This window comes from Pistacia vera, unplaced genomic scaffold (genome assembly GCF_008641045.1).
Source record: "Pistacia vera cultivar Batoury unplaced genomic scaffold, PisVer_v2 Contig206, whole genome shotgun sequence".
Lineage (NCBI taxonomy): Eukaryota > Viridiplantae > Streptophyta > Magnoliopsida > Sapindales > Anacardiaceae > Pistacia > Pistacia vera.
Window position 1 is genome coordinate 604,689 of NW_022196009.1, and position 23,880 is coordinate 628,568.

At 37.9% G+C, this 23,880-nt stretch overlaps 2 protein-coding genes across 3 annotated transcripts; both read left to right on the plus strand.

Annotated features, from left to right (window-relative positions):
• The first annotated feature begins 9,034 nt into the window (after nucleotides 1–9,034).
• On the plus strand, nucleotides 9,035–12,277 carry LOC116129059 (TMV resistance protein N-like). 2 transcript variants are annotated; one of them, XM_031414807.1, is made up of 4 exons: nucleotides 9,035–10,121; nucleotides 10,231–10,506; nucleotides 10,584–11,471; nucleotides 11,577–12,277. In XM_031414807.1, the coding sequence occupies exons 1-4, from the start codon at nucleotides 9,111–9,113 to the stop codon at nucleotides 12,033–12,035; spliced, it is 2,634 nt and encodes an 877-aa protein (XP_031270667.1). In that variant the 5' UTR covers nucleotides 9,035–9,110; the 3' UTR covers nucleotides 12,036–12,277. The 2 variants fall into 2 exon arrangements, with proteins under 2 accessions (XP_031270667.1, XP_031270668.1); XM_031414808.1 differs by having other exon boundaries at nucleotides 11,588–11,766.
• A 9,843-nt stretch (nucleotides 12,278–22,120) lies between these two features.
• Nucleotides 22,121–23,812, plus strand: LOC116128990 (cytochrome P450 81Q32-like). The gene is made up of 3 exons (XM_031414731.1): nucleotides 22,121–22,540; nucleotides 22,721–23,344; nucleotides 23,757–23,812. Exons 1-2 carry the CDS (start codon nucleotides 22,121–22,123, stop codon nucleotides 23,339–23,341), a joined length of 1,041 nt encoding a protein of 346 aa, XP_031270591.1. The 3' UTR covers nucleotides 23,342–23,344; nucleotides 23,757–23,812.
• Nucleotides 23,813–23,880: the final 68 nt, after the last annotated feature.

The following is a 23,880-nucleotide window of genomic DNA, read 5'->3' on the forward strand; positions in this document are numbered from 1 at the left end:
AGATTAGCTGCCTTTGTTAACGCATTCTTCCATCTCAACACCTTCTCTAAGCTCTGCTCTTCATCACTTGTTGGGTTGTTTTTAATTATTATTACATTGTAAAGTGGAAAGATTTTTGATAAGAAAGAAGAACAGTTAGAACAAGGGTCAAGGAAAGTTTTCAGCAAACAAAGCTGAACAAAAATCTCAAGTGTTAAATTAGTCCTTGTTCCTCTGCTTATCCAGAAAAAGTCCTCTGCCTCTTTAGGAGAAAATAATTTTATAATTTGTATCTTACATGAAAGAAAATAATTTAGTTTCCTTGAAGTTTATTTTTACTTTTTAGGGAGAGGAATTAGCTTAAAATACAAATTTATTAAAAAATGAACTAACTAAATTAGACTGGAAGGTAATCAAATTCTCACGTAATTAACTATGAAAGTTTTATGAAAATTATTAAAATTACTCGAAGGTTGTTGATGTAGAAATCTCTATTTTAAAACGGGACCAGACCGGCAGTTGGATCAGTTCGAACGGGCCCGGCAACTTCTCTGGTTCAGTTCAGCTTCCTGGATCGATGATGCATTGTGTTGTCCAGAGTCAACATCATGCCAGAGCAAAATTTAATCAAAGCAATTGGTGATATTGATATATAACAACTATCCCTTTATTCACTTATGTTTAATTTGAAAGCAAATCATTCCATTGTGTGACTGGTTTTGATGTTTCATTAAAATGAGAACTGAGGACATTCAAAAGGCTACACAGAAGCACTAACTTATCAATGGCAGAAACTTCATTCAGGACATTGAAAGAAGAAATTGATGCTGATGAAACAAGTTCTCTCAGTGTCAAGTTTTCACATTTCCTCAGTGAGTCCATTGTATCTAGATTTCTTTAATCCTCTTTTTCAGAAATAGAACTCTTTAGATCCTATTCATGTGCAATCTTTTCTTAGACAAGTATACTGAAAAGAACTTTTGATTGTATACCTAAATGGGATTTCTTCAACAAATTAGGTGGAAAGCTCACCAAGCAAATGTTAAAACCTGATATTGACAAACTTGTTTCAGCAGCCAAATTTTCTGTTTCTTAGAAGGTCCTCAATGAAGTTTATACCATTGATAATTTGGTGCCAATTTGAATGCTTTCACCTCAGCATTTCGTCTAGTAATCAGTAATAGAACTTCCAATTCCACATGGAATGATTTGCTTTCAAATAACCATCAATAATGAAGAAAAACATAGAGCATTTAGAGTAGGTATAAGTAACAATGCTATAGTTTGTTATCTATTACCAATTTCCTCGTAAATTTCGCCATCTAGCATCTCCATTCCATGATTTGTACTTTCTTGTCACCACAATGCATCATCGGATATGCATTGGATAATGTCTATCATCTATGGCAATTTATTTTCAAGAAAGACACATTGCAAGAAGGAAATAGAAATATAGACCTGAGGAAGCTCACCAGCAAATGTGAAAAACTAGACATTGAGCACTTGAGCGCCAATGAAGTTTCCCATCCCCCCATTGAATTTGGTCCTGCATACTTTGCCTTCAGTATTTTCCCTGCTTGGTAAAGGAGTTTTAAATTCTTGGCATAGCTAGCATGATAGCAAATGAATTCTGGATATTAAAATTTAGAAGAAGCATAACATTCAAACAATTCTCTATCCACTCTCCGATTGGAACATGAATAAATGAAGAATAAAACAGATCAGTGACTGGAAATAACTAACCGACGTAATCTGTATGGCAGGCAGCCCATTAGAATCCTTTACAGAAAATTCCTCAGCTAATCAGTAACAATATTTCTAATACTGCCTCACTAGCATGACTAACAATTATTGAATCATTCTGCAGTTTAAGGAAACAACAGAACCAGTCCACAGTGGAATGATTTGCTTTCAAATTAAACATCAGTGAATGAAGAAAAATATTGAGCATTGAGAGATTATAAGTAACCATTTGAGTCCAATGATCAATTTATCAGTAGGCGTAATCCACAATGAGAGATTATAACTTCTTTTTCCTTCCTCTGTGAAGAGAAAGTAAATAACTAAATAAAAAACAATTATGGTATCTAAACAATTGAAAGTGCATAAGAGGGATAGTGCATGTAATCATGCTATACTTGTTATACATCACCAATTTCTTTAATTAAATTTTGCTCCTGCCATGCTCCTAACATGATGTTGGACCTCCTAGTCACCACAATGCATCATTGGATGATCACTTAACACGGAAAGCACACTGTGACATAAAAAGAAACTATTATATTGAATCACAGATTACAGTGATGATATTCTGTATGCCGCAGATAGATCCTTTCACCAATTACAAGTTCTTTTCGGCAACATTGTCAAAACAGCATATTTTTTTCGAGATAGACAACAAGGAATACAATTATAGATTTGAGGAAGCTCACCAAGCAAATGTGAAACCTAGACATTGAGCACTAGAGTATTTTCTCTGCTGATTGGTAACAGAGCTTTTAAGTTCTCAGCATAGCTAGAATGAGTAGCAAATGAATTTTGCATATTAACAACCAAATCATAACCAGTCAACAGTTGTATGATATGCCTTCTGATTGGATAAAGATAAAGAAAGAATAAGTGCAGTGACCAAAGCATAGCCACCAATTTGTTTGTTGGTTAGCAAGCCGATCGAATCCTTTCCAGTATAGTTAGCCTTAGAACAAATCAATTCTGCGTATGAGGACACACACAACACAACAACCAGTCAAAAATTTCTGTAATATGCTTTGCCGTTAAACATATATAATAACACTTATCTCTCCTGATCTTGTTAATTTTGACCATTCTATTTCTTGGTTAAAGAGAGGTTTTCTAATATTTCCTTAAACATCAAGGAGGTGAGAGATAATAACACTTACAAGGATTTATGTTTGTTCACACTACATAAAAAATTGCCTTTGCGTGTGTGGTCCTAAGTCTTCTTTCCGCCTGCAAAGTGTTTGTTTGTGTAAAAGGTAAGAGAGTTTAAATGGTTCAAGTTAGCAAGTGATGATCTTCCTCACTCTCTGCCCTCATTATATCACAATTTAGCTTATCAAATTCATACCCATCTTCAGCCATATACAGTTCTCATGACACAGTAGTATTTTATTCTCGAAACACCTCCGTCTGAGTCAGATAGGATCAGAATCCTCCCAATCTGAGCTTAATCCTGCGTAAATATAGACTTGCGATTGGTACTTCTATGGCGGCTTTGTCTCTTGAAGGGAGTTTTCATCAATCCAGCTCTTGTGGAACCTTCGGTCTCACACTCATCGAGTGATATCTCTGTGTTCTTTCCAAATTTTGTTTGACTGAATCCTTCAATTTTTAGTAACATTCTGAATCTATAAAAGAGCACTTGACAACCTGAAAAATTCTGAAGCATTATAAACATTTAAGCCTAAATATATCAAAAATCTTAATATATCAAATCTTGCAGCGCTGCCTATGGTCTTCCTATATTGCCACAAAGAACGGGGACCTGTTTTTACAAATAATGAGTTATTTTGTTTATTGTTTATTAAGGGTAGATCTGTCTTTTTATTATTTCTTTGTATATATCTTGGTATTTAGGTTAAATCATACTTTTTGTATTCAATTGAATTGTGCAGTATCAATGAAACCCTAGCCTCCTCTTTTTTATTATTATTTCTTTGGATTGTTTACATGGTATCGAGCAAAATTTCATGGGACGATGCTTAATCTTAAACATAGCTCTGCCCCGAACCCCGAAAATTTTTGGAGAGGGTATTCGTTCGTTTCTGCAATCTGATATTTCGTTGGTATTCGTTCAATTTTGGCAATCTGGTATTTCGTTTTCCTTTCTTTTGCTTCTGGTTTTCTTTGTTGTTTGAATATGGCTACTGAAAGACGATTCGCTTCAGTCTATAAGTGTGAGGTTAGATGACAAGAATTATTCGTATTGGAGTTATGTGATAGAAATTTTCTAAGGGTAAAAGATGTGGGATATGTTAGTGAAACTTTTGTAAACCTAAGAATACTGTGAGGGTTATGATGCTTTGATAGATGCCTGGGAAGCAAACAATGCAAAAAATTATTACTTGGATTAACAATTCTGTTGGGCATTCCATAGGTACACAATTGCAGTATGAGACAGCAAAGGATTTTGGGATCATCTACAAAGGTTATTTACTCAGTCAAATTTTGCAAAGCAGTATCAATTGAGAATGACATACGAGCTCTTCAGCAAAAAGAATATGAGTGTTCTATGAGTTTTATTCTGCTATGACAGATCTTTGGGATCATTAGCTCTTACAGAATCTGTAGAATTAAAGGCATGTGGTGCCTATATTGCTCATAGGGAGCAGTAACGTTTGGTACAATTTTTAACGGCACTTCGCAGTGATTTTGAAGGACTTAGAGGTTCAATTTGCATCGTTCTCCAATGTCTTCTGTTGACTCAGTTGTCATGAATTATGGCGTGAAGAAATACGTCTTAATCTCATTCTAAAAAGGGAATTCTTTTTGCTTCTACTTCTAATCCTTCTGTGTTAGCAGTACCTTTGAAGCCAGTCTTTAATAATAAATAAACCTTACACAAGGGTTGCCTTCGACGAGTTCAGTTTCTGTAAGCAAAAGGTCATTGGAAGGCTTAGTGTCCTAAGTTGAGGCAACAGAATCATCGCAGCAGCAATCTCAAGCTTGGAAGCCTGGCAACTATCACAATCTAATGCTTATAGACCACCTCAGGGTTACAAACCACCATAGTCTAATACTGCAGCAGTAGTTTCATCAGGTCCTTTCACCGATCCTAGTACTCTGCGAGCAATTTTAGAGTTTCTCTCCTTACAACCACAAGCTATGTCTGCTTCTTCTTCCATAGGTCAGTTACCTCATAATTCTTCAGGTATGTCACATTCTGTAGGGTTTGGATTCTGGTGCTTCATATCAATTGTCTCTAGATCTTCATCTTTTGCTTCCGTGTCTCCTTCGTCTTCTATTCCTGTCATGACTGCTGATGACACTCCTATGCCTTTAGTAGGTGTTGGTTCTGTTGTCAAACCTCACTTGTCTCTCTCTAATGTTTATCATATTTCAAACTTACATTAAATCTTGCTTCTGTGGTCTTTTATGTGATTCTGGTAATTTAGTCACCTTTTCCTCTTCTTCTGTTATGTGGCATGTCTACAGTCACAGAAGCTGATTGGGACAGCGGTAGGAAGGGGGGATTATATATTTTGGATGAGTTAAAAGTGCCAGTTGCTGCTGCTACTAGTGCTGATGCTACCGCTACTAGGGTTGATTTGTCTTCTTTTCGTTTGAGTCCTTCTTCTTCTAGTTTTTATTTATGGCATTCTCGTTTAGGTCATATTTCGTCTTCTCGTTTGAGATTTTTGGCATCCACAGGGGCTTTAGGAAATTTACAAACTTGTGATATTTCTAATTGTAGTGGATGTAAACTGGCAAAATTTTCAGCTTTCCTTTTAATCGAAGTATTTCTGTTTCTTCTTCTCCATTTGATTGTGATTCATTCGTGTAGTAGACCTTCTCTTGTTGCCACAAAAGGAGGGTCTTGATATTATGTTTCCTTTATTGATGATCATACTCGTTTATTGTTGGGTCTATTTAATGAAACACCGTTCTGAATTCTTTGAGATATATACTACCGCTTTCAAGCTCTTGTCAAAACTCAACATTCTTCTATTATCAAATGTTTTAGGTGTGATTTGTGGGGAGTACACTTCTAAAAATTTTTTGAGTTGCTTGCATTAGATGGAACTGTTCACCAAACCTCGTGTATAGATACTCTCGAGCAAAATGGTGTTGCTGAAAAAAACATAGGCATATTGTTGAACTGCTCGTTCTCTCTTATTGTCTGCCTCTGTTACTATGTGTTTTGGGGTGAAGCTGTTCTTACTGCTGTAGGTTTGATTAATACAATTCCATTTTCTCATATTTCAGGTTTTTCTCCTTTCGAAAAGTTGTATGGGTATGCCCTTGATTATTCTTCCTTTAAAGTTTTTGGTTGTATCTTGTTTCGTTCTTCGTCCTCATGTAGAACGCAGCAATTTGTCCTCTCGATCTGCTATTTGTGTCTTTCTTGGTTATGGTGAAGGTAAAGGGGTATCGTTGTTTTGATCCAATAACTCAGAAACTTTATTGTCTCGTCATGTTGTTTTTCTTGAGCATATACCTTTCTTTTCTATTCCATCCACTACTCATACCTTGACTAGATCTGATCTAATTCGTATAGATCCTTTTTCTCTGAGGATTCTAATAGTTTGTCATCTCAGGTTCCTAGACTGATCATTCTACAGATACTGACATTTTACTCTCCAGCACACCTGAAGCTCCCTCTTCTCCTATGGTCACTCAAGCTTCGTCTGAGATTGTGGATCCACCTCTACGTCAATCCATACGCATTCGTAAGTTCACAAAGTTACCAGATTTTGCTTATTCTGTTATTCTCATCTTTTCTTCTTTTTAGCTTCTATTCATTGTCTCTCTGAGCCCTCTTCCTATAAAGAGGCAATTCTTGATCCTCTTTGCAGCAAGCTATGGTGAGGAACTTTCGGCTTTGCATAAACAGGTACTTGGGTTTGGTTCCTCTACCTCCTGGTAAGACTGTTGTTGGTTGTCGTTAGGTGTATAAGATCAAGACTAATTCTGATGGATCTATGAGCGATACAAACTAGGTTGGTTGCAAAAGGTACTCTCAACAGTATGGTATGGATTATGAGGAGATATTTGCTCCTGTTGCAAATGACTCTATTCGTACTCTTATTGCAGTATCTCGGTTCGTCAGTGGCATATCTCTCAGCTTGATGTTAAAAATGCCTTCTTGAATGGAGATCTTCAAGAAGAAGTTTATATGGCGCCCCTTCTGGTGTTTCACATTATTTTGAAGTTAAGTAGAAATTTATTTTATAAAATTTCAATAATGGTGGTATACTAAATTGAAAAGGGATATTAAGAGTTTCAAATGCAATTTTTAAATAATTTTAACAAGTTGTGATGCCCTTAGTTAGGGATGGCAAACGGGCAGGTCAAAGTTGGGATCGCCATCCCCATCCCCAAAATAAATAGCATCCCCGTCCCTATCCTTGAGTCGGACAATTCAGAGACGGGGCGGGGATCCGGAATGGGGATCAGGTGTTCACAAGGATCTGATCCCCAAATTTAAAAAATAAAATTATTTTATTTTTTATTTTTATAATTCATAATGAATTTTTTACAAAATGTTACGCTTTAGGAACTCTCTTTTTAGTTTAATCTAAGCCATATATGAGAAATAAAAATTGATTTACATTCAATGTTACTAATTATGATAATATTTATATTCAACGTTTCAAATTATGTACTAACATACATATTTAATTATTTTCTAATAAGTAATATTATACCTACAACATTTTCTCATAAGCTTTTTCTCACCACTTTGACGTGGCAGCTCACAATTGATCAGATAAGTCCAATTGTGAGCTGTTACGTCGGGATTATAAAAGAAAGTTTGTGAGAGGAGGTTGTGGGTATATTGCTATTTTCTTATTGTACAAGAAAAGAAACTAATAATTTACATTAGAGATTAATGAAAAAAAAATCATAATCACATACATGCACAATTTTTATATAAAATCTGCATGCGCACACATTTTAAATAGGAGTTTACATATATACCTCTATTAGAATTATAGTTTCACTAAACTTAAGTTTTTAAACACAATTAAATTCAAAAAGTTTAATCGTTACTAAGTTGTCCATGTTAATCACATGTATATCAATCAAAACATATAATTTTTTTTATTTTTATTGATTAGGAAGGTAAGTTCATTTTCTTTTTTTATTTTGTTACTTTGTTATAGATACTAATTTTTTAAAAATATTTATTTATTATTAATAAATTAGTTTTTTATAATTTGTAAGGAATAGTTTGTATAATTAGTTTTTTTATGTAACATTATTCTTATTTAATCTTATTTACCTGATAACATTGGGAATAAATTATATTTAAGATACCTGAGTTGACGGAGTCACAATTGGGCCTCATGGGGGTTGGAGGCCCAGCCCAAAAGTAGCTTTAAGTAAAATTTTATTTAGGTACATATGTCTATTTAAGATATGTGAGAGCAAATAAAATTTATAAAAATGCCCTATAACAGGTTATAGTTGGATTAAATTGTATAATGTATACTGGGATATTTTTAGGATTATAAAGATTAAAATTGATTAGGAATAATTTAAACCTAGGTGAATTCTTAGAAAGGGGCAAATAAGTGATGTGATAATCTTGTAGTTTTCTAGATTTTTTTATTAGTGCCCAATTTATAATACCTTTAAAATTTTCAAATAATTTATTGACAAATATATCCTTAAGTAGATATATTTTTTACTAATATCTAGCAGATGTTAAAACTTAAAATAACTATCTTATTAATTTAATGTTGTGAACCTACATACAGTCCTTCCTATTCTTTTCTAATACCATCTTAGTCCTCAAAAATTTTAATTCTTTCAGCTTTTTAGAATATCATGTATTCTTAACTTCTAATCATTTATTTGTATATGATAAATTGATAATGCATGTTTATCTTTTATTTTGCTATTTTATTTCATTAAATTACTATGAATCTCTATTCTTTAAAAAAAATGCTAATACTTAAATTTCATTAAAATCTAGTTAATGAGCTTAAGTGGACGTCTCTGTGTGGACATGATTTAGTTTCACTTTCTTTCCTTTATTTATTTTTTTTTTTTATGCTTTGGAATTAATTATTGACATCTTAATGCTGACTAAAATAAAACATGTTTGTAATTCATCATTTTTAGTATGATATTTTTATAGCATTTATAAAGTATTATATATCTAAAATGTTCTTTAAATATTAATAATCCAGAAGAGCTCCCTCTCACATAAATTTATAGGTCCACCAGAGTTTGTATGAGTTGTCTTGAACTATTTTTATTGTTTGTTTATTTACCTATAAGGTTTCAAAAAGCAAGTGTAGAGCAAATTAAAACTTGCCAAATTGATTTTTCCCCTTTCTCTTACTGTTCTTTGCAGACACGAATCACAATTGATCAAACAAATTGTTGAGGAAATATCAAAACAATTAAAGTGAATTAGTACCAATAAGAATCTTTTTGGAATGGAACGTCGTCTGCAGAAATTAATAGATGATTATTTACAAACAGAATTGGATGACGTTCGCGTCATTGGCATATGTGGGATGGGAGGAATAGGTAAAACTACAACTGCTAGAGTTTTATATGAGACACTTTCGAATCAATATGAATGTAGCAGCTTTGTTGCCAACGTTAGAGAAGTCTCTGGATCAATAGGTCTAGCTCCTTTGCAAAAACAACTCCTTTCTGAAGTCATAAAAGCAAGAAATTTACAAATAAGCGATTATCATCAAGGAATCAATTTGATAAGTAGTCGGCTTTGTAGGAAAAGAGTTTTTCTTGTTCTTGATGATGTTGATCAATTAGAACAATTGGAAGCATTGGCTGGAGAGCATGAGTGGTTTGGTTCTGGTAGTAGAATCGTCATTACAACTAGAGATCAACATTTGCTTGTAAGCCATGGAATAAAAGATACACATATATATAAGGTTGAAGGATTGAAACATGATGAAGCTCTCAACCTGTTTGAATCAAAGGCGTTCAAAAACAAGAAACCCTCTGATAAGTATGTTTGGCTCTCCATGAGTGTCGTAAGTTATACGCAAGGACTTCCATTAGCTCTTGTAGTGTTGGGATCCTATTTGTGTAATAGAAGTGTAGAGGAATGGACAAGTGCCTTGGACAGACTACGGGATGTTCCACATGAAAGAATTGCAAAAGTGCTAAGAATAAGTTATGATTCCCTAGATCAAATAGATAAAAGAATATTTTTAGATATCTCATGTTTCTTTAATGGGAAAAACAAAGATCAAGTCATGGAAAAACTGAATGGTTTTGGTTTTAATTCAGCCATAGGAATAAAAGAACTCGAACAAAAATCTCTAATAACCATCCGAAATAATGAATTGTGGATGCATGATTTGATACGAGAAATGGGTTGGGAAATTGTTCGTGAACAACATCGTGATAACCCTGGAAAATGGAGTAGGTTATGGCTTTCTAAGGATAGCTTTCGTGTTTTGAGAGAAAATATGGTAAGAAATTTTTTAAGAGAATGAATTATGTACCATTATTTCAATATATGGCAGTTCATCAAGGTAACTTCTCTATTAATATTCATTTATTTATTTTTATTTTTTGAAGGGAACTGATGCAGTTGAAGGAATGATACTGGACCAGCCTGAAGTTGAAATTCTAAACTTGAATGGTAAATCCTTGTCTAAAATGAACAATTTGAGACTGCTCAAAATCAGTAATGTGCACATTTCGGGAGACCTAGAGTACCTCTCAAATGAGTTGCGATTTCTGAAATGGCATAAATATCCTTCAAATTCTTTGCCTTCAAGTTTTCATCCTCAGAATCTTTGTAAACTCAACATGTGTTATAGTCATGTCCAACATCTTTGGAACGGAATAAAGGTATACATATTAATGCTCAATCTCTCTGAATGCATATCAATTATTAAGTTATGAAATCAATTTTTTGGTTCTTGTAGGCTTTTGAGAAGTTGAAAAGCATGAAGCTTAGTCACTCTTACAATCTGATTAGAACACCAGACTTCACACAAATTCCGAATATAGAGAGCCTTGATCTTGAAGGGTGTATAAGCTTGCTTGAGGTTCACGAATCCGTTGGACTGCTCACAAAGCTTGTGCTTTTAAATTTGAAAGACTGCAAAAATCTTGTGAGTTTCCCAAGCAGCGTCTGTGGTTTGAAATCTCTCAAGAATCTGAATCTATATGGCTGCTCGAAACTTGAAAAACTTCCCCAGAACTTGGGGGAAGTCGAGTGTTTGGAGGAGCTAGATTTAAGTGGGACTGCAATAAGAGAACTGCCACCCTCTATTACTCTCTTGACACATCTTGAAAAGCTGTCTCTCCGTGGATGTAATGGGCAACAAAACAGAACATGGACTTCTTCCATCTGGTCATTGCTTTTGCCGAAAAGATACCAAGATTCAATGTGTTTATCGCTGGCTAATTTGATAGGTCTGAAGTCTCTTAGAACATTAGACTTGAGTGATTGCAATCTTTTGGAGGGAGCAATCCCCAATGATCTTTGTTCCTTAGTCTCTTTAGAAACTTTAGATTTAAGTAGAAACCATTTTGTTAGCCTACCATCAAGAATGAATCAGCTTTCTAAGCTTAAAAATCTTTCAGTGAACAATTGCCAGAGGCTTGAGTCTTTGCCAGAGCTTCCATTTGGAATAATTTTTATTGGGGCACAAGCTTGCGTTGCATTGAAAACATTCTCAAGTCCACTAAGTCCAACTAGTTCTGCAAATATCTTGGTCCAGTTTTTCAATTGCTCCGAACGGGTCACAGATCAAGGCAGCACGACCAACATCACGTTGGCAGTTATGTTCCTGAAACTACGGCTTCAGGTCGGTCTCTTCTCGCATCTGTCCCTAATTACTTAGAATACTTTGTCAATTAAAGTTAATAATTTGTATATCTAGAGCTACATTGATCTACATATTTACATGCAGGAACTCTCTAGTCAATCTGCTCAATTTCATATTTGCCTTTCTGGTGGTGAGATTCCAGAGTGGTTTAGCCATCAGAGTCATGGAGCCTCAGTAAGAATCCAACTACCTCCACACAGGTACAATGATAACTTCATGGGATTCATTGTTTGTTTAGTGTTTTCGCTGTCTGATTATTCAGATCAAATATGTGAGGAGTCCAGACAGTTCTTCCAGATTCGATGCTTTTTAGAGATTAAATATATAGTTTCTTTCTCTTTCACATTTCTCACCCCTAGTTCCTCAACTGTGGAGTCTGATCACCTTTGGCTAGGCTATATTTCACATACAGAGTTTGAAGGTATTTCAATAAGGAAAAGTTGGCTTCATGACATTAAAGCAAGCTTTAAAGTCTATGGACATGGTATGCAAGGATGCAGTGTCTCTGTGAAAAGGTGTGGAATTCATCTTCTTTACAAATAGGAAAACAGAATAAGATAAATTTGGAGACATAGTTTATATATTTTTATGGGATAACTCTTGATTTAATGATGTTGATTATCATTTGTCATGATGCTAACAGTTTCCTATCAGTATTTGTTACAACTGTGACAAACATATGGATTCTTGATTTGATTTGTTAATACTTAGATGTGTTATGATAGAAATTGGTTTATTTTAATGCCCGAAAATTCGATGATTCTTTGTTGCTTCTTTAATCAGACTAGTGGATACGATGTGGTAGCATAAAGGGTAAGTGTAACTAATTTGAATTGTCCATCTCCTTCAATTTTAGATTCTTATATAGGAGTCCCTAGCTATGGGTGGTTATTTTTATACCTTAGGTTTAGGTTTGTTAAGGTAATCATATTATGAAAGGATCTTGGTCCATTGTTGGGACCAAAAGTTGAAATTTTGAAGAAATAATGTACTAATTTTTACTTATAAGTCACTAAATTTATCTCGTTCTAGAATATAGATAATGTTATTGTGATATTGGTTGATGATGTTGCTTTGCGGTTCTTCTTCTATCTATGGAGGCCTTTCACTTTTGAATTTTTTATTAAATTTTTAATTTAATTGTTTTTTTAAAAGAATATTATATGTTGAGGAAGAAATGAGTTTTCTAGACCAACTCAAACCCACTCCAAACCCCAAGTTCAACCCAATATCGACCTAAATTTTTATGGGTCAAGCCCAGTTGAGTTGGGATGGGCAAGACCCAGCCAGCCCAATGCATTCTTTTATCATCTGAACTAAAAAGTTCATTTCATTTTCGTAAAAAAGAAAATGTTATATTATTTGACCCCTACTTAATCGATTTTTAAAATAAAAAAATAAATCTTTTTAAATTGAAATTTATATTAAAAAAAAACATATTTGAACATTAATAATATTATTGTGATTTGTGAGATGCCAAAGCATTTATTTAAATTCTTACATATTTTAATTGTAAATTCTCTTCTTTGTAATGCCTTTAATATATTAATAATTGTTTTGTTCGTTTTTTGAGAAAACTGGAAAATGGGTTTTTTTTTTTTATATATATTTAAGAAAATAAATCTTNAAAAAAAAAAAAAAAAAAAAAAATGTTATATTATTTGAACCCTACTTAATTGATTTTTAAAATAAAAAAATAAATCTTTTTAAATTGAAATTTATATTAAAAAAAAATATTTGAACATTAATAATATTATTGTGGTTGTGAGATGCCAAAGCATTTATTTAAATTCTTACATATTTTAATTGTAAATTTTCTTCTTTGTAATGCCTTTAATATATTAATAATTGTTCTGTTGGTTTTTTGAGAAAACTGGAAAATGGAGTTTTTTTATATATTTAAGAAAATAAATCTTGTTTGTTGTTCAAAACCAATGAGACGCTGACTTAATCATGACTACGAAAAAAGAATAAAGAATAAAGAATAAAGAGGAATGAATAATGAGGTTATTACGAATATAACCTTATAGTCCCAAATCCAATCCAATGACCAAGAGATAGAATTTTGTTTAAACTAGAATAGATGGATTTGAGATAATCACATATAATATGTTACATAATTCGTTTTTTTAGCGTTTAAAAATTGAATAACCAACATTTAACCTCTTTTTCAATGTAAAGAAATAAGAACCACATATGTGAAGTAATGCAGTTAATTAATTATTCTAAGTATAGTTAGGATTATGTTATAAATACATGTTCATTTATTCTATCATATTCATCATCAAAGAGAGTTGTTGATCATCACAGTAAGGTAGTATCTCGATCTCGATTGATAATGGAAAGCTCAATGATGAAGGTTGTCGTCTTGAAGATGATAATAATGGTAGTTTTAATTGTTGGTACATTGATTGAAATCAGTGAGGCTGGAGTTCCATTTTGTTGTAGATACAATCCAGAATGCTGTGAGAAGGCCTTATCTCATCCCAATGTTAAACTCCCTACTAATAATTAATTAACTTCATGTTATGTAATTTCATATTATTAATGCTTGTATGTATTTATAATGGTTGTGAGGAAAATCTTACAACCATGTAATATTTGATGTTACACCACATTAAATGTATTTATAATAAGTGATGTAATTTCTTTACTTAATAGATATATATAATCTCTTCTTCTTTTTTCTTATATATATTAACATCTATATTGTGTATAATATCACCCATTTTGCCTTGCTACTCAATATATATAATCTCTTTTGAATCGAATCCGGATAGATTAGCTGCTTTTGTTAATGCATTCTTCCATCTCAACACCTTCTCTAAGCTCCGCTCTTCATCATGCTTCCTAACATCTGACAGATCCACGTGATAGAAAATTGGCACTACAATCATATCTCTCAATTCCTTGTATTCAATGATCTTTTCAAGTTCTTCAAGGCATCATCTAGACGTGGCATGCCCTTCCAGAAGATAATGACTTGATCGCATTCAAAAGTGTTTTTGAAATTTCATCTCCTCTTTCATGATCATAACTATAAATGAACTCAAAACTACATAGAGATGACTTGTAAAGTCATCACATGTGTCCTCACCTCTCAAACTAAGAAAGACATGATATTTTTTCTTTTTCTCTAGTGTAATATTTAAAATTTAAATGCGCCATTTAGTGACAGTATGCTCTCTTTGCTTGATTAATTTTTATCAACCTTCAATCTTCAAGGCAAAACGTAGTATTTATTTTCTTCAAGTTCCCACAAATCACCATTGCCAAGCTTGTAAGAACTCCTCGTGTGTTAAATTAGTCCTCGTTCCTCTGTTTATGCAGAAAAAGTCCTCCGCCTCTTACCGTAAGCATATTAATTGTAAATTAAAATGACTTATGTTATAGATTTTATTAATAATTTGTATCTTACATGAAAACAAAATAATTTTGGGTTCGTTTGGTTCATTATTCTAATACTATTTAGAATAATATTTTAAAAAAAGTTAAATTGGATGGGTATTATGATGTAGGATTTGGAAATTAACAAAAATACCTCATATGTTTGTTTATTTACTAAACGCCTCTATAATAAAATATTAAAAGTGAACAAAAACACCCTCAATCCACCCATTAAATACGAACAGCCGGCCACCACCGCCGAAGGGTGGTCGGAGTCGCCGTATCAGTGCATAACCGGCTGGATCTTGCCGGTTGTGTGTTGATATGACCTTTTTCGGTGGATCTGGCCGTTTCCGACCAGATCTGGCAACATTTGGTCATCAATGACAACCAAAGACACAGTTGTCGTTGACGATTGGTTACGGCCAAAGATCTGACCGTAGATCTAGCCTTTTCCGACCAGATCCATTGTGGATCTGGTCTGAAAAGGGTAGATCGGCGCACTACCAGCCAGATTCAGTCAGTAGTGCTCTATTATACCAGATTCTAGCCAGCTTTTGACAGTGGTAGCCGGAATCTGGTAAATGTGGATTGCTGGGGTGTTTTTGCAATTTCTAAAAAAAAAATTGGGAGTGTTTAGTTAAATTAATAAATTTAGGGGGGTTTAAAAGAAATTGAATAATATAGAATAATATTTTGTGAATAAGCTAATTTTACTGTTTAACTTTATTGGGAAAACACAGAATAATATTTTGAAGAGTGTATCAAATGGAGCCTTTAGTTTCCTTGAAGTTTATTTTTACTTCTTGCTTTAATATTTTCACCTCTAAAATTATAGAATAAGCCTATTGATACGTTTAGGGAGAAGGAATTAGCTTAAAATAATAAGGTTCTGTTTGATACACTTTTCCCAATAAAGTTAAACAGTAAAATTAGCTTATTAATAAAATATTATTATATATTATTCAATTTCTTTTAAACCCCCCTAAATTTATTAATTTAACTAAACGTCCCCAATTTTTTTTTTGAAATTGCCAAACACCCTAACAACCCACATTTACTAGATTCCGGTCGCCACTGTCGGAAGTTGATATAATGGCGCACTACCGGCTGAATCTGGCCGGTAGTGCGCCGATCTAGTTTTTTTCGGTCAGATCCACAATGGATCTAACCGGAAAAGGTCAGATCTACGGCCAAAGATCTGGTCGTCAATGGTCAGATCTCTGGCTATAGCCAGTCGTCAACGACGGTCGTATCTTTGACCGTCATTGACAACCAAACACAATTTAATAAGTGATCTATCCGATGACGCATTGTGTTGTCCAGAAAGTACAACATCATGCCAGGAACAAAATTTAATTAAAGCAATTGGTGATATTGATATATAACAACTATCCCTCTTATTCACTTATGTTTAATTTGAAAGCAAATCATTCCATTGTGTGACTGGTTTTGATGTTTCCTTAAAATGCAGAACTGAGGACATTCAAAAGGCTACAGCAATCAAGCACTAACTTATCAATGGCAGAAACTTCATTCAGGACATTGAAAGAAAGAAAATTGATGCTGATGAAACAAGTTCTCTCAGTGTCAAGTTTTCACATTTCCTTAGTGAGTCCATTGTATCTAGATTTCTTTTATCCTCTTTTTCAAAAATAGAACTCTTAAGATCCTATTCATGTGCAATCTTTTCTTAGACAAGTATACTTAAAAGAACTTTTGATTAGTATACCTAAATGGGATTTCTTCAACAAATTAGGTGGAAAGCTCACCAAGCAAATGTTAAAACTTGATATTGACAAACTTGTTTCAGCAGCCAAATTTTCTGTTTCTTACAAGGTCCTTAATGAAGTTTGTTAAAGCGTGTAATCATCATTAAATCCTTGGGTTGGTGTGATTGTCAGGATATAATCCGGCTTTATGTCTCATCACCTTCTTCCCAAGCTGACTTCGCACGGTTTACAGCAGAGAAACGGACGCGTGGGAGCCCCATATCGTTTGGCAGGCCTGACATGTGTTTGTTGTACTGACGGGAGCAGGTCATCCTCCACGTGACCCTTCCACGTCAGCCCTTACTTTCCCAGGCATAACAGAAGCCCCCTAGTTTGTAAGGTTTGGAGGATCGAACCTTGGAAACTAACTCGTGCCGCGATGGGTTTTAGTCGTTTCGACCCGAACGGGGGAAGCTCGGTGTAGAATCCCTTGCGAGTACGACCCCGAGCTGTCCTCATTCAAACGACCTGATGACCATCATGCTAGCGACCTGGATTCGTTGGGCGTTCCTTTCTATGCTGTGGAAAGATTCAATGAACTTGCGTCCGCGCTGCCGGGCACTTTGCTCGCTCTGTAATGTGTCAGGTTCATTAAATGCGTGTGCTGACTCGATGTCGTATTGACAGTCTTTTGACTGCGCAACGCCTCTGAAACGTCAGCCCTCATTATGGCATTTAATGCGACGTGGGGCGCATTAAATGCGGGGAGGAGAGAGAGAGCTGTCGCTTCGTTTCTTAAGGGTTGCAACCGTCGGTTCGTTGCCCATATAAGAACTCGTGTTTTTCAGATGACGCCACCGACATTTCCTTTGCTTCGAGTGACAAACCTTTCCAAACCAGAGAACTTTCTTTCCCGATCGGCGCTTATCAGGCAACTGGAATGAGTTTCGGCCTCGATTACGCATCCTAGAAAGTAAGCTTCTCTTTTCTTTCTTTTCCTTTTTTGCATTTGTTTGGTTGGTGGGCAACGACGTTGTCTCTCGGTGTTTCACCAGAGATGTGCCACTGTTGCCGGACTCGAGCCGTGGGTGGCGGCTCGAGTTACTATTAGGGTTTTAGGAGTGTGTCCCTTGCCGTCGCACGGGGCAAAACACGAAGGATTAAATAACCGTGTCTGTCGATGTTACAGACTCGAATGGATCCGTCAACGTCCAGACCCGAGGAAGGAACCAGTTCGTCCACGCGGGAAGTTCCCGCGGACGCGTCCCTCGACGTCTTCTCGGTTCTCACCCGAGAAGAGTTTGATAGGATTAAAAAGCAATATAACGTCCGAGCAGAGGTGTTCCTCAACCACACCAGGTCGTCGCGACATCCTGCCGACGGCCTTGCTGCGATCTCCGAAGAGATCTTTAAGGGTGGAGGGCTGATTCCATTTCATCCTTTCATCAGGTCAGTCCTGGATCACTTCGGGATCGTACCGATGCAGCTCACACCGAACGCGTATGTCATCGCCGTAGCGATGTACATCGCGTGCTGCGAGAGCGGCTTGGGCGAGCCAACGGCAGTGGAGCTCGGCGTCGCCTACTATCTCAAAAAGAGTAGGGACAAAGACTCGTACTACTTGTCCCGGCGACCTACCATTGCTGAGGGGATACATAGTTATCCCAGCAACGCAGGAGCCTACGAGACCAAATTCTTCTTCTTCTGCTACGACGGCTACTGCCACTTTCAGGCGCCAAGTAGGTCCTTCTTCGTTAGGTATATTGTCTGTTCGCGTGCTTTATGATAACGACCTGTTTCTTTTGCAGTTAATAGAACGACTAGCCAAGACTTGCTCGACGACCCGGACAGACTTGTATCCTTTGGAGTGCTTCCTGAGGAAAGCCGAGACGCGAGGAAGCTAGTGACCACCGCGAACCTGCGAAAGTACGATTTTATCAATAGCAACGCGTCGTTAGAACCCCTCGAAGGTAAGTTACATTGGTTTTCTTTCTAGTCGCTGAATGATTTTGTTTACTAACACTTATGTTTGTGCAGAAACTATTCCTCCGAAGGAGTCCGGGCAGTCTCGCCGGGCACCGTTCGTCTTTCCTCGATCGAGGAATGAGAGGGCGGTCGAAGCTGCCCGTCCCGGCATAACCAACACGAGCTGCCGCGCCCTCACGGCCCCAACCCGCGCAAGGAGCGACCAGGGCGGAGCAGGTCGCTCAAGCGCCCCCGGCCCGTCCAAAGCGTAAGGCTCCAGCTCAAAGGTCGAAGAAGAGGAAACAGGTTCAGGCCGACGAGTCTGAGACTGAATCTGAGGAGGAGCCCTTGAGGTCGCGACAGGACTCAAGGAGGCTGGGCAAGGAACCTGTGGGCGAGGCGATCGCGAAGGATACACCAGTGCTCGACTCACTGGGGGGCCTGCCCGAGTATCTGCAACCGATAGTCTGTTCTCTACTCGAGTGTGGACTATCGGAGTCTTATGACGAGTTTGCTGACACGGGCGACGACCTTCTGACCACGTCGTTCTAACATCTTAGCAAGGTAAGCGAGCTGCATCTAAGTGAGGTGAGCGAGCTACTTTTAAAACTGGTTCATTTCTGATCACATTCTTGTTCGCAGGCTTTGCTTGCGATGAGGATGTCTATGGAGAAGACCCGGCTGGGGGCCGTAAAGGAGTCTAGCGATCAAGAGGAGATCGCGAAGCTTAAGAAAAGCCTGGAGTCTACTGAAGCTGAAAGGAAAGAGGCATTTGATGCGGCGAACAGGTACCTGATGCAAAAGGATGCCGCCTTGCGAACCGTGGACTTCCAGAAGGCGGAGCTCGAGCGGCGCGTGGAGGAAGTGAAGAAGCTGCAAAGGACGACCGCCAAGCTCTCCAAGGAGGTCGGGGAGAAGGACCAGGTGATTCAAACGACCTCCGAATGGGCCGAGAAGGCTGAGCAGGAAAGGGAGGCTTCCGAACAGGAGAAACGAGCTCTCGAAGTCGAACTCCAAGAGAGTCAGGAAAAGGTCGCTTTGCTGACCGAGGAAGTACGGGTTCAGTTGGAGGAAACAGAGGAAAAGGCCGCCGATTGGGCGATCGGGGCCATTTACACACTGCGACCAATGAACCCGGGTCTGGACGTGTCCGTCCTCCCACCAGGTTGGCAAGAGACCTTGCCGCTCTTGGCAGAGGAGGACGAAGCAGCAGTAGCGGCGGCCGCCAAGGGGTCCGACCAGGCAGGGGGTTCAGGTTCTGCTTCGAAGGATCCCCCCGACCAGCCGTAGTGTAATAGGCTTTGCTCCATTGGAAGTGGGCTCAATTTTTGCTTGTACATACAATTGAAATACATTTATGTTTTTTAATTACAACTCGCTTTTTCATACATATGTACTTGTTCGCAATTTTAGTTCAAATACATAGGCAATGCCATTTGTGTATTACAAGCGAACAGGATAAGCTCGAACCGTTAAGCGAACAAGATAATGCTTTACAAATATAGGGAACTTAATAAAAACGAACTAACTTATAACAAGGAATGAGTTCGGGATTACCGATAGTAGGGTCGAAGGTGCTCGGCATTCCAAGCTCGGGGCACTTTGGAACCATTTAGTCTTTTGAGATGGTAAGTTCCCGGTCTGATCACCCTATCGACCCGATATGGACCTTCCCAGTTAGGTCCCAACACTCCTGCACTCGGTTCCCTGGTTCCGAGGAGAACTTCCTTCAACACAAGGTCACCGACCTGGAAGTCTCTTCGCTTGACCTTTGAATCAAAAAACCTCTTTGCTCGCTGCTGGTAGGCTACTATCCTTAGCGAAGCCTTGCTGCGACGTTCTTCAACGAGGTCCAAACTTGCCCTCATAAGTGCTTCGTTTTCAACCTCATCGTACAAGTCCCTCCGAAGTGAACCGGTTCCCACCTCCACAGGAATCATCGCTTCGCAACCATATGCTAGCGAAAAAGGGGTCTCTGAGGTGGAAGTTCTTGGAGTTGTCCTGTACGCCCACAAGACTTCGGGGAGGTCGTCAGCCCAATTCCCTTTGGCTGACCCAAGTTTGGCCTTTAGAGTGTGCTTGATGGTCTTGTTGACTGCTTTGACTTGGCCATTTGCTTGCGGTTTGGCGACTGAAGCGAATTTCTTATGGATACCCAACTCGTCGCAGAACTGTTTAAACTCCTCGTTGTCGAACTGCTTTCCATTGTCCGAGATGAGGGTGTGAGGAATTCCGTAGCGGCACACTATGTTCTTGAAAACGAAGTCTTTAAGCTTTCTGGTCGTGATCGCGGCCAGAGGTTCGGCTTCCACCCATCTTCCTGGATTCGGGGCCAATAATATCCCTGACGAACAATCTTGTTCGCAAGAGATCGAGCAGCTGTGTGGTTACCGCAGATCCCTTCATGGATTTCCCTCATGATGTAATCTGCTTCTTCACTGGTTACATATCAGAGGAGAGGGGCACTGAATCCTCTTCTGTACAGCTGATCCCCGATGAGTGTAAAGCGAGCAGACCTTACTCGCAGGATCCTTGTCTCGACCTTGTCGCTTGGCAAGGTCTCATCCTTAAGGTACTGGATGATGGGAGTCATCCAGGAATCCGGCTGAACCACATTTACGGCCTGTTCGGTCAAGCTGATAGTCGGAGCACCGACGAAACGAACAGGAATGTTGTCCGGAGCCTCTGAATCCAGTGAGGAGGCTATCTTTGCCAGGGCATCCGCTATAGAATTGCTGTCTCTGGGGATCTGAGCGATCTCAAAGTGCTTAAACGTCCCCAGCGCGATCTTAGCCTCTTTCAGGTAGCGGATCATGTTCTCTTCCTTGGCTTGGTATTCCCCTAGAATTTGGTTGACGACCAGCATAGAGTCGCTATAAATGTTGATCGTGGTTGCACCCATTTCTCTGGCAAGTCGCAACCCAGCGAGCAGAGCTTCATACTCGGCTTCATTGTTGGTCGCTTTAAACCCGAACCGGAGAATACCATGAATTCGTGCCCCCTCGGGGCTCACAAGGAGAAGACCTGCACCGGCTCTTTTCCTGTTTGATGACCCGTCGACGTAGAGGTTCCAAGTCAACAGGTTCTGAATACTTTCTTGCGCGGCTTCGCTAGGCCGTTGCTCGCTTGGAAGATAAGAAAATTCCGAAATGAAGTCGGCGACAGCCTGCCCTTTAATGGTCGACCTGGGGCTGTACTTTAGGTCGAACTGACTCAATTCCATGGCCCATTTGAGGAGTTTACCCGAGGCTTCTGGTTTCTGAAGGACCTGCCTGAGGGGGTAATTTGTCATCACATTGATTGTATGGGCATGGAAGTAAGGTCGCAGCTTTCTGGATGCGACCAGCAGAGCAAAAGCTAGTCGCTCCATTTCCGGATACCGCATCTTGGCATCCGACAGACGCTTACTTGCATAATATATTGGCCATTGAACCCTTTCCTCTTCCCGTATTAAAGCTGCACTGACCGCGAACTGGGAGACGGACAGGTAGATGAGCAGGATTTCCTGCGGAAGAGGCTTAGAGAGGAGAGGTGGCTTTCCAAGGTGTTCTTTTATACTCTGGAATGCCTGCTCGCATTCGGGAGTCCACNGAACTGCGGACGATGTTTTTTGAGTTAACACTAAACGTCATGATGAGAATGATTGCTGGAAAGCGATATTACGGTGATAACATTGCAGATCTTGAGGAGTCAAAGAGGTTTAAGGAGATTCATAAAGAGACATTTAAATTAGCTGGAACGCCATGTATAGGAGATTACTTACCGTTGTTCAAGTCCAAGAAACTGGAGAACATGTTGATCAAGTGTCAGAGAAAGAGAGACGAGTTCATGCAGGGTTTGATTGAAGAGCATAGAAGAAGAAGAAGAGGAAGTGGTCATGATTCCGAGACTGATAGAAAGAATACGTTGATTGAAGTTTTGTTGGGGCTACAAGAATCAGAACCTGTATACTACAACGACGAGATCATCAAAGGCCTAATGCTTGTAAGATTTTTGTCTCTCTCTCCCTTGTTATGGAATAATTTTTACCTCTGAATTAAGCATTATCTATTATATATAATTCACTTCAGATACTACAAACTATCTTTATTACTGCACATATCTTTGTGAAATTTCATGTATTTTTGCATCTCTTGAACATAACGATTCCATTTCCTGGTGTAGATAATGTTATTGGCTGGCACAGACACCACAGTAAATGCTATAGAATGGGCACTCTCACTTTTGCTAAACCATCAAGAAGTCCTTGAGAAAGTCCAAAAAGAAATTGACAAACATGTAGGTCAGGAACGTCTGATAGAGGAATCAGATCTGGCTCAGCTTCCTTGTCTCAGTAACATCATCAACGAGACAATGCGTATGTACCCGCCATCCCCACTTTTATTACCTCATGAATCGTCTGAGAAGTGCGTAGTTGGAGGATTTCACATTCCACAAGGGACAATCTTGTTTGCAAATTTGTGGGCTATACAAAATGATCCAAAGCTTTGGGCCGATCCAACAAAGTTTAAGCCAGAGAGGTTTGAGGGAGTAGAGAGGGGTAGAGATGGGTTCAGATTGATGCCATTTGGGTCAGGGAGAAGAGGGTGTCCTGGAGAAGGTTTAGGGTTGACAATGTTTGGGTTGGTTTTGGGGTCAATGATTCAATGCTTTCAGTGGATGAGGACTGGGGAGGAGATGGTGGACATGACGGAAGGGGCTGGATTAACATTGTCAAAGGCTCAACCCTTGCATGCTAAGTGCCGCCCACGTCCAATCATGTTCAACTTGCTATCTCAAATTTGAATGGTATGGTTATAAATTTGTCTGAAAAGCTATTGTGATGTGCAAATACAATGAGTGAAGATGTGAAAATAAAAAGGTTTGACGAATTCTGACACTCATAAGTTGTTCATAACCATTTAATATATCTATGTTTTTGTGTTCTACTTCACAAATTCACACATGTTACTTGTATCTATTTGTGAAATTTGATTGGTACGAAAAAACTTCAATTATAAATTTAATTATCATATGAAAATCAAAGTTATAAAAAAAAGAACAAAAATATTTCAATCATCTGCACATTTCTGCAAGATTTGAGTATGATACCACTATATATATGTTGGTTGGTTCTGTTCATATTATTGTTACTGTTAAAAAGGCTAGCTCATCAATCTTTAAATTCAATGAACAATCTACTCTCTGTTTGGGGAACCAGATAGCAAGAGGAGATCAAGCAAAGTGTCCCATCCATGAGTAAGTTTGCCAATGCAAGATGCCAGAGTTTAGCAAGGACGGCGAAACCAATAAACCTAGTTGCGACGAGGAGAAACAATAATTTA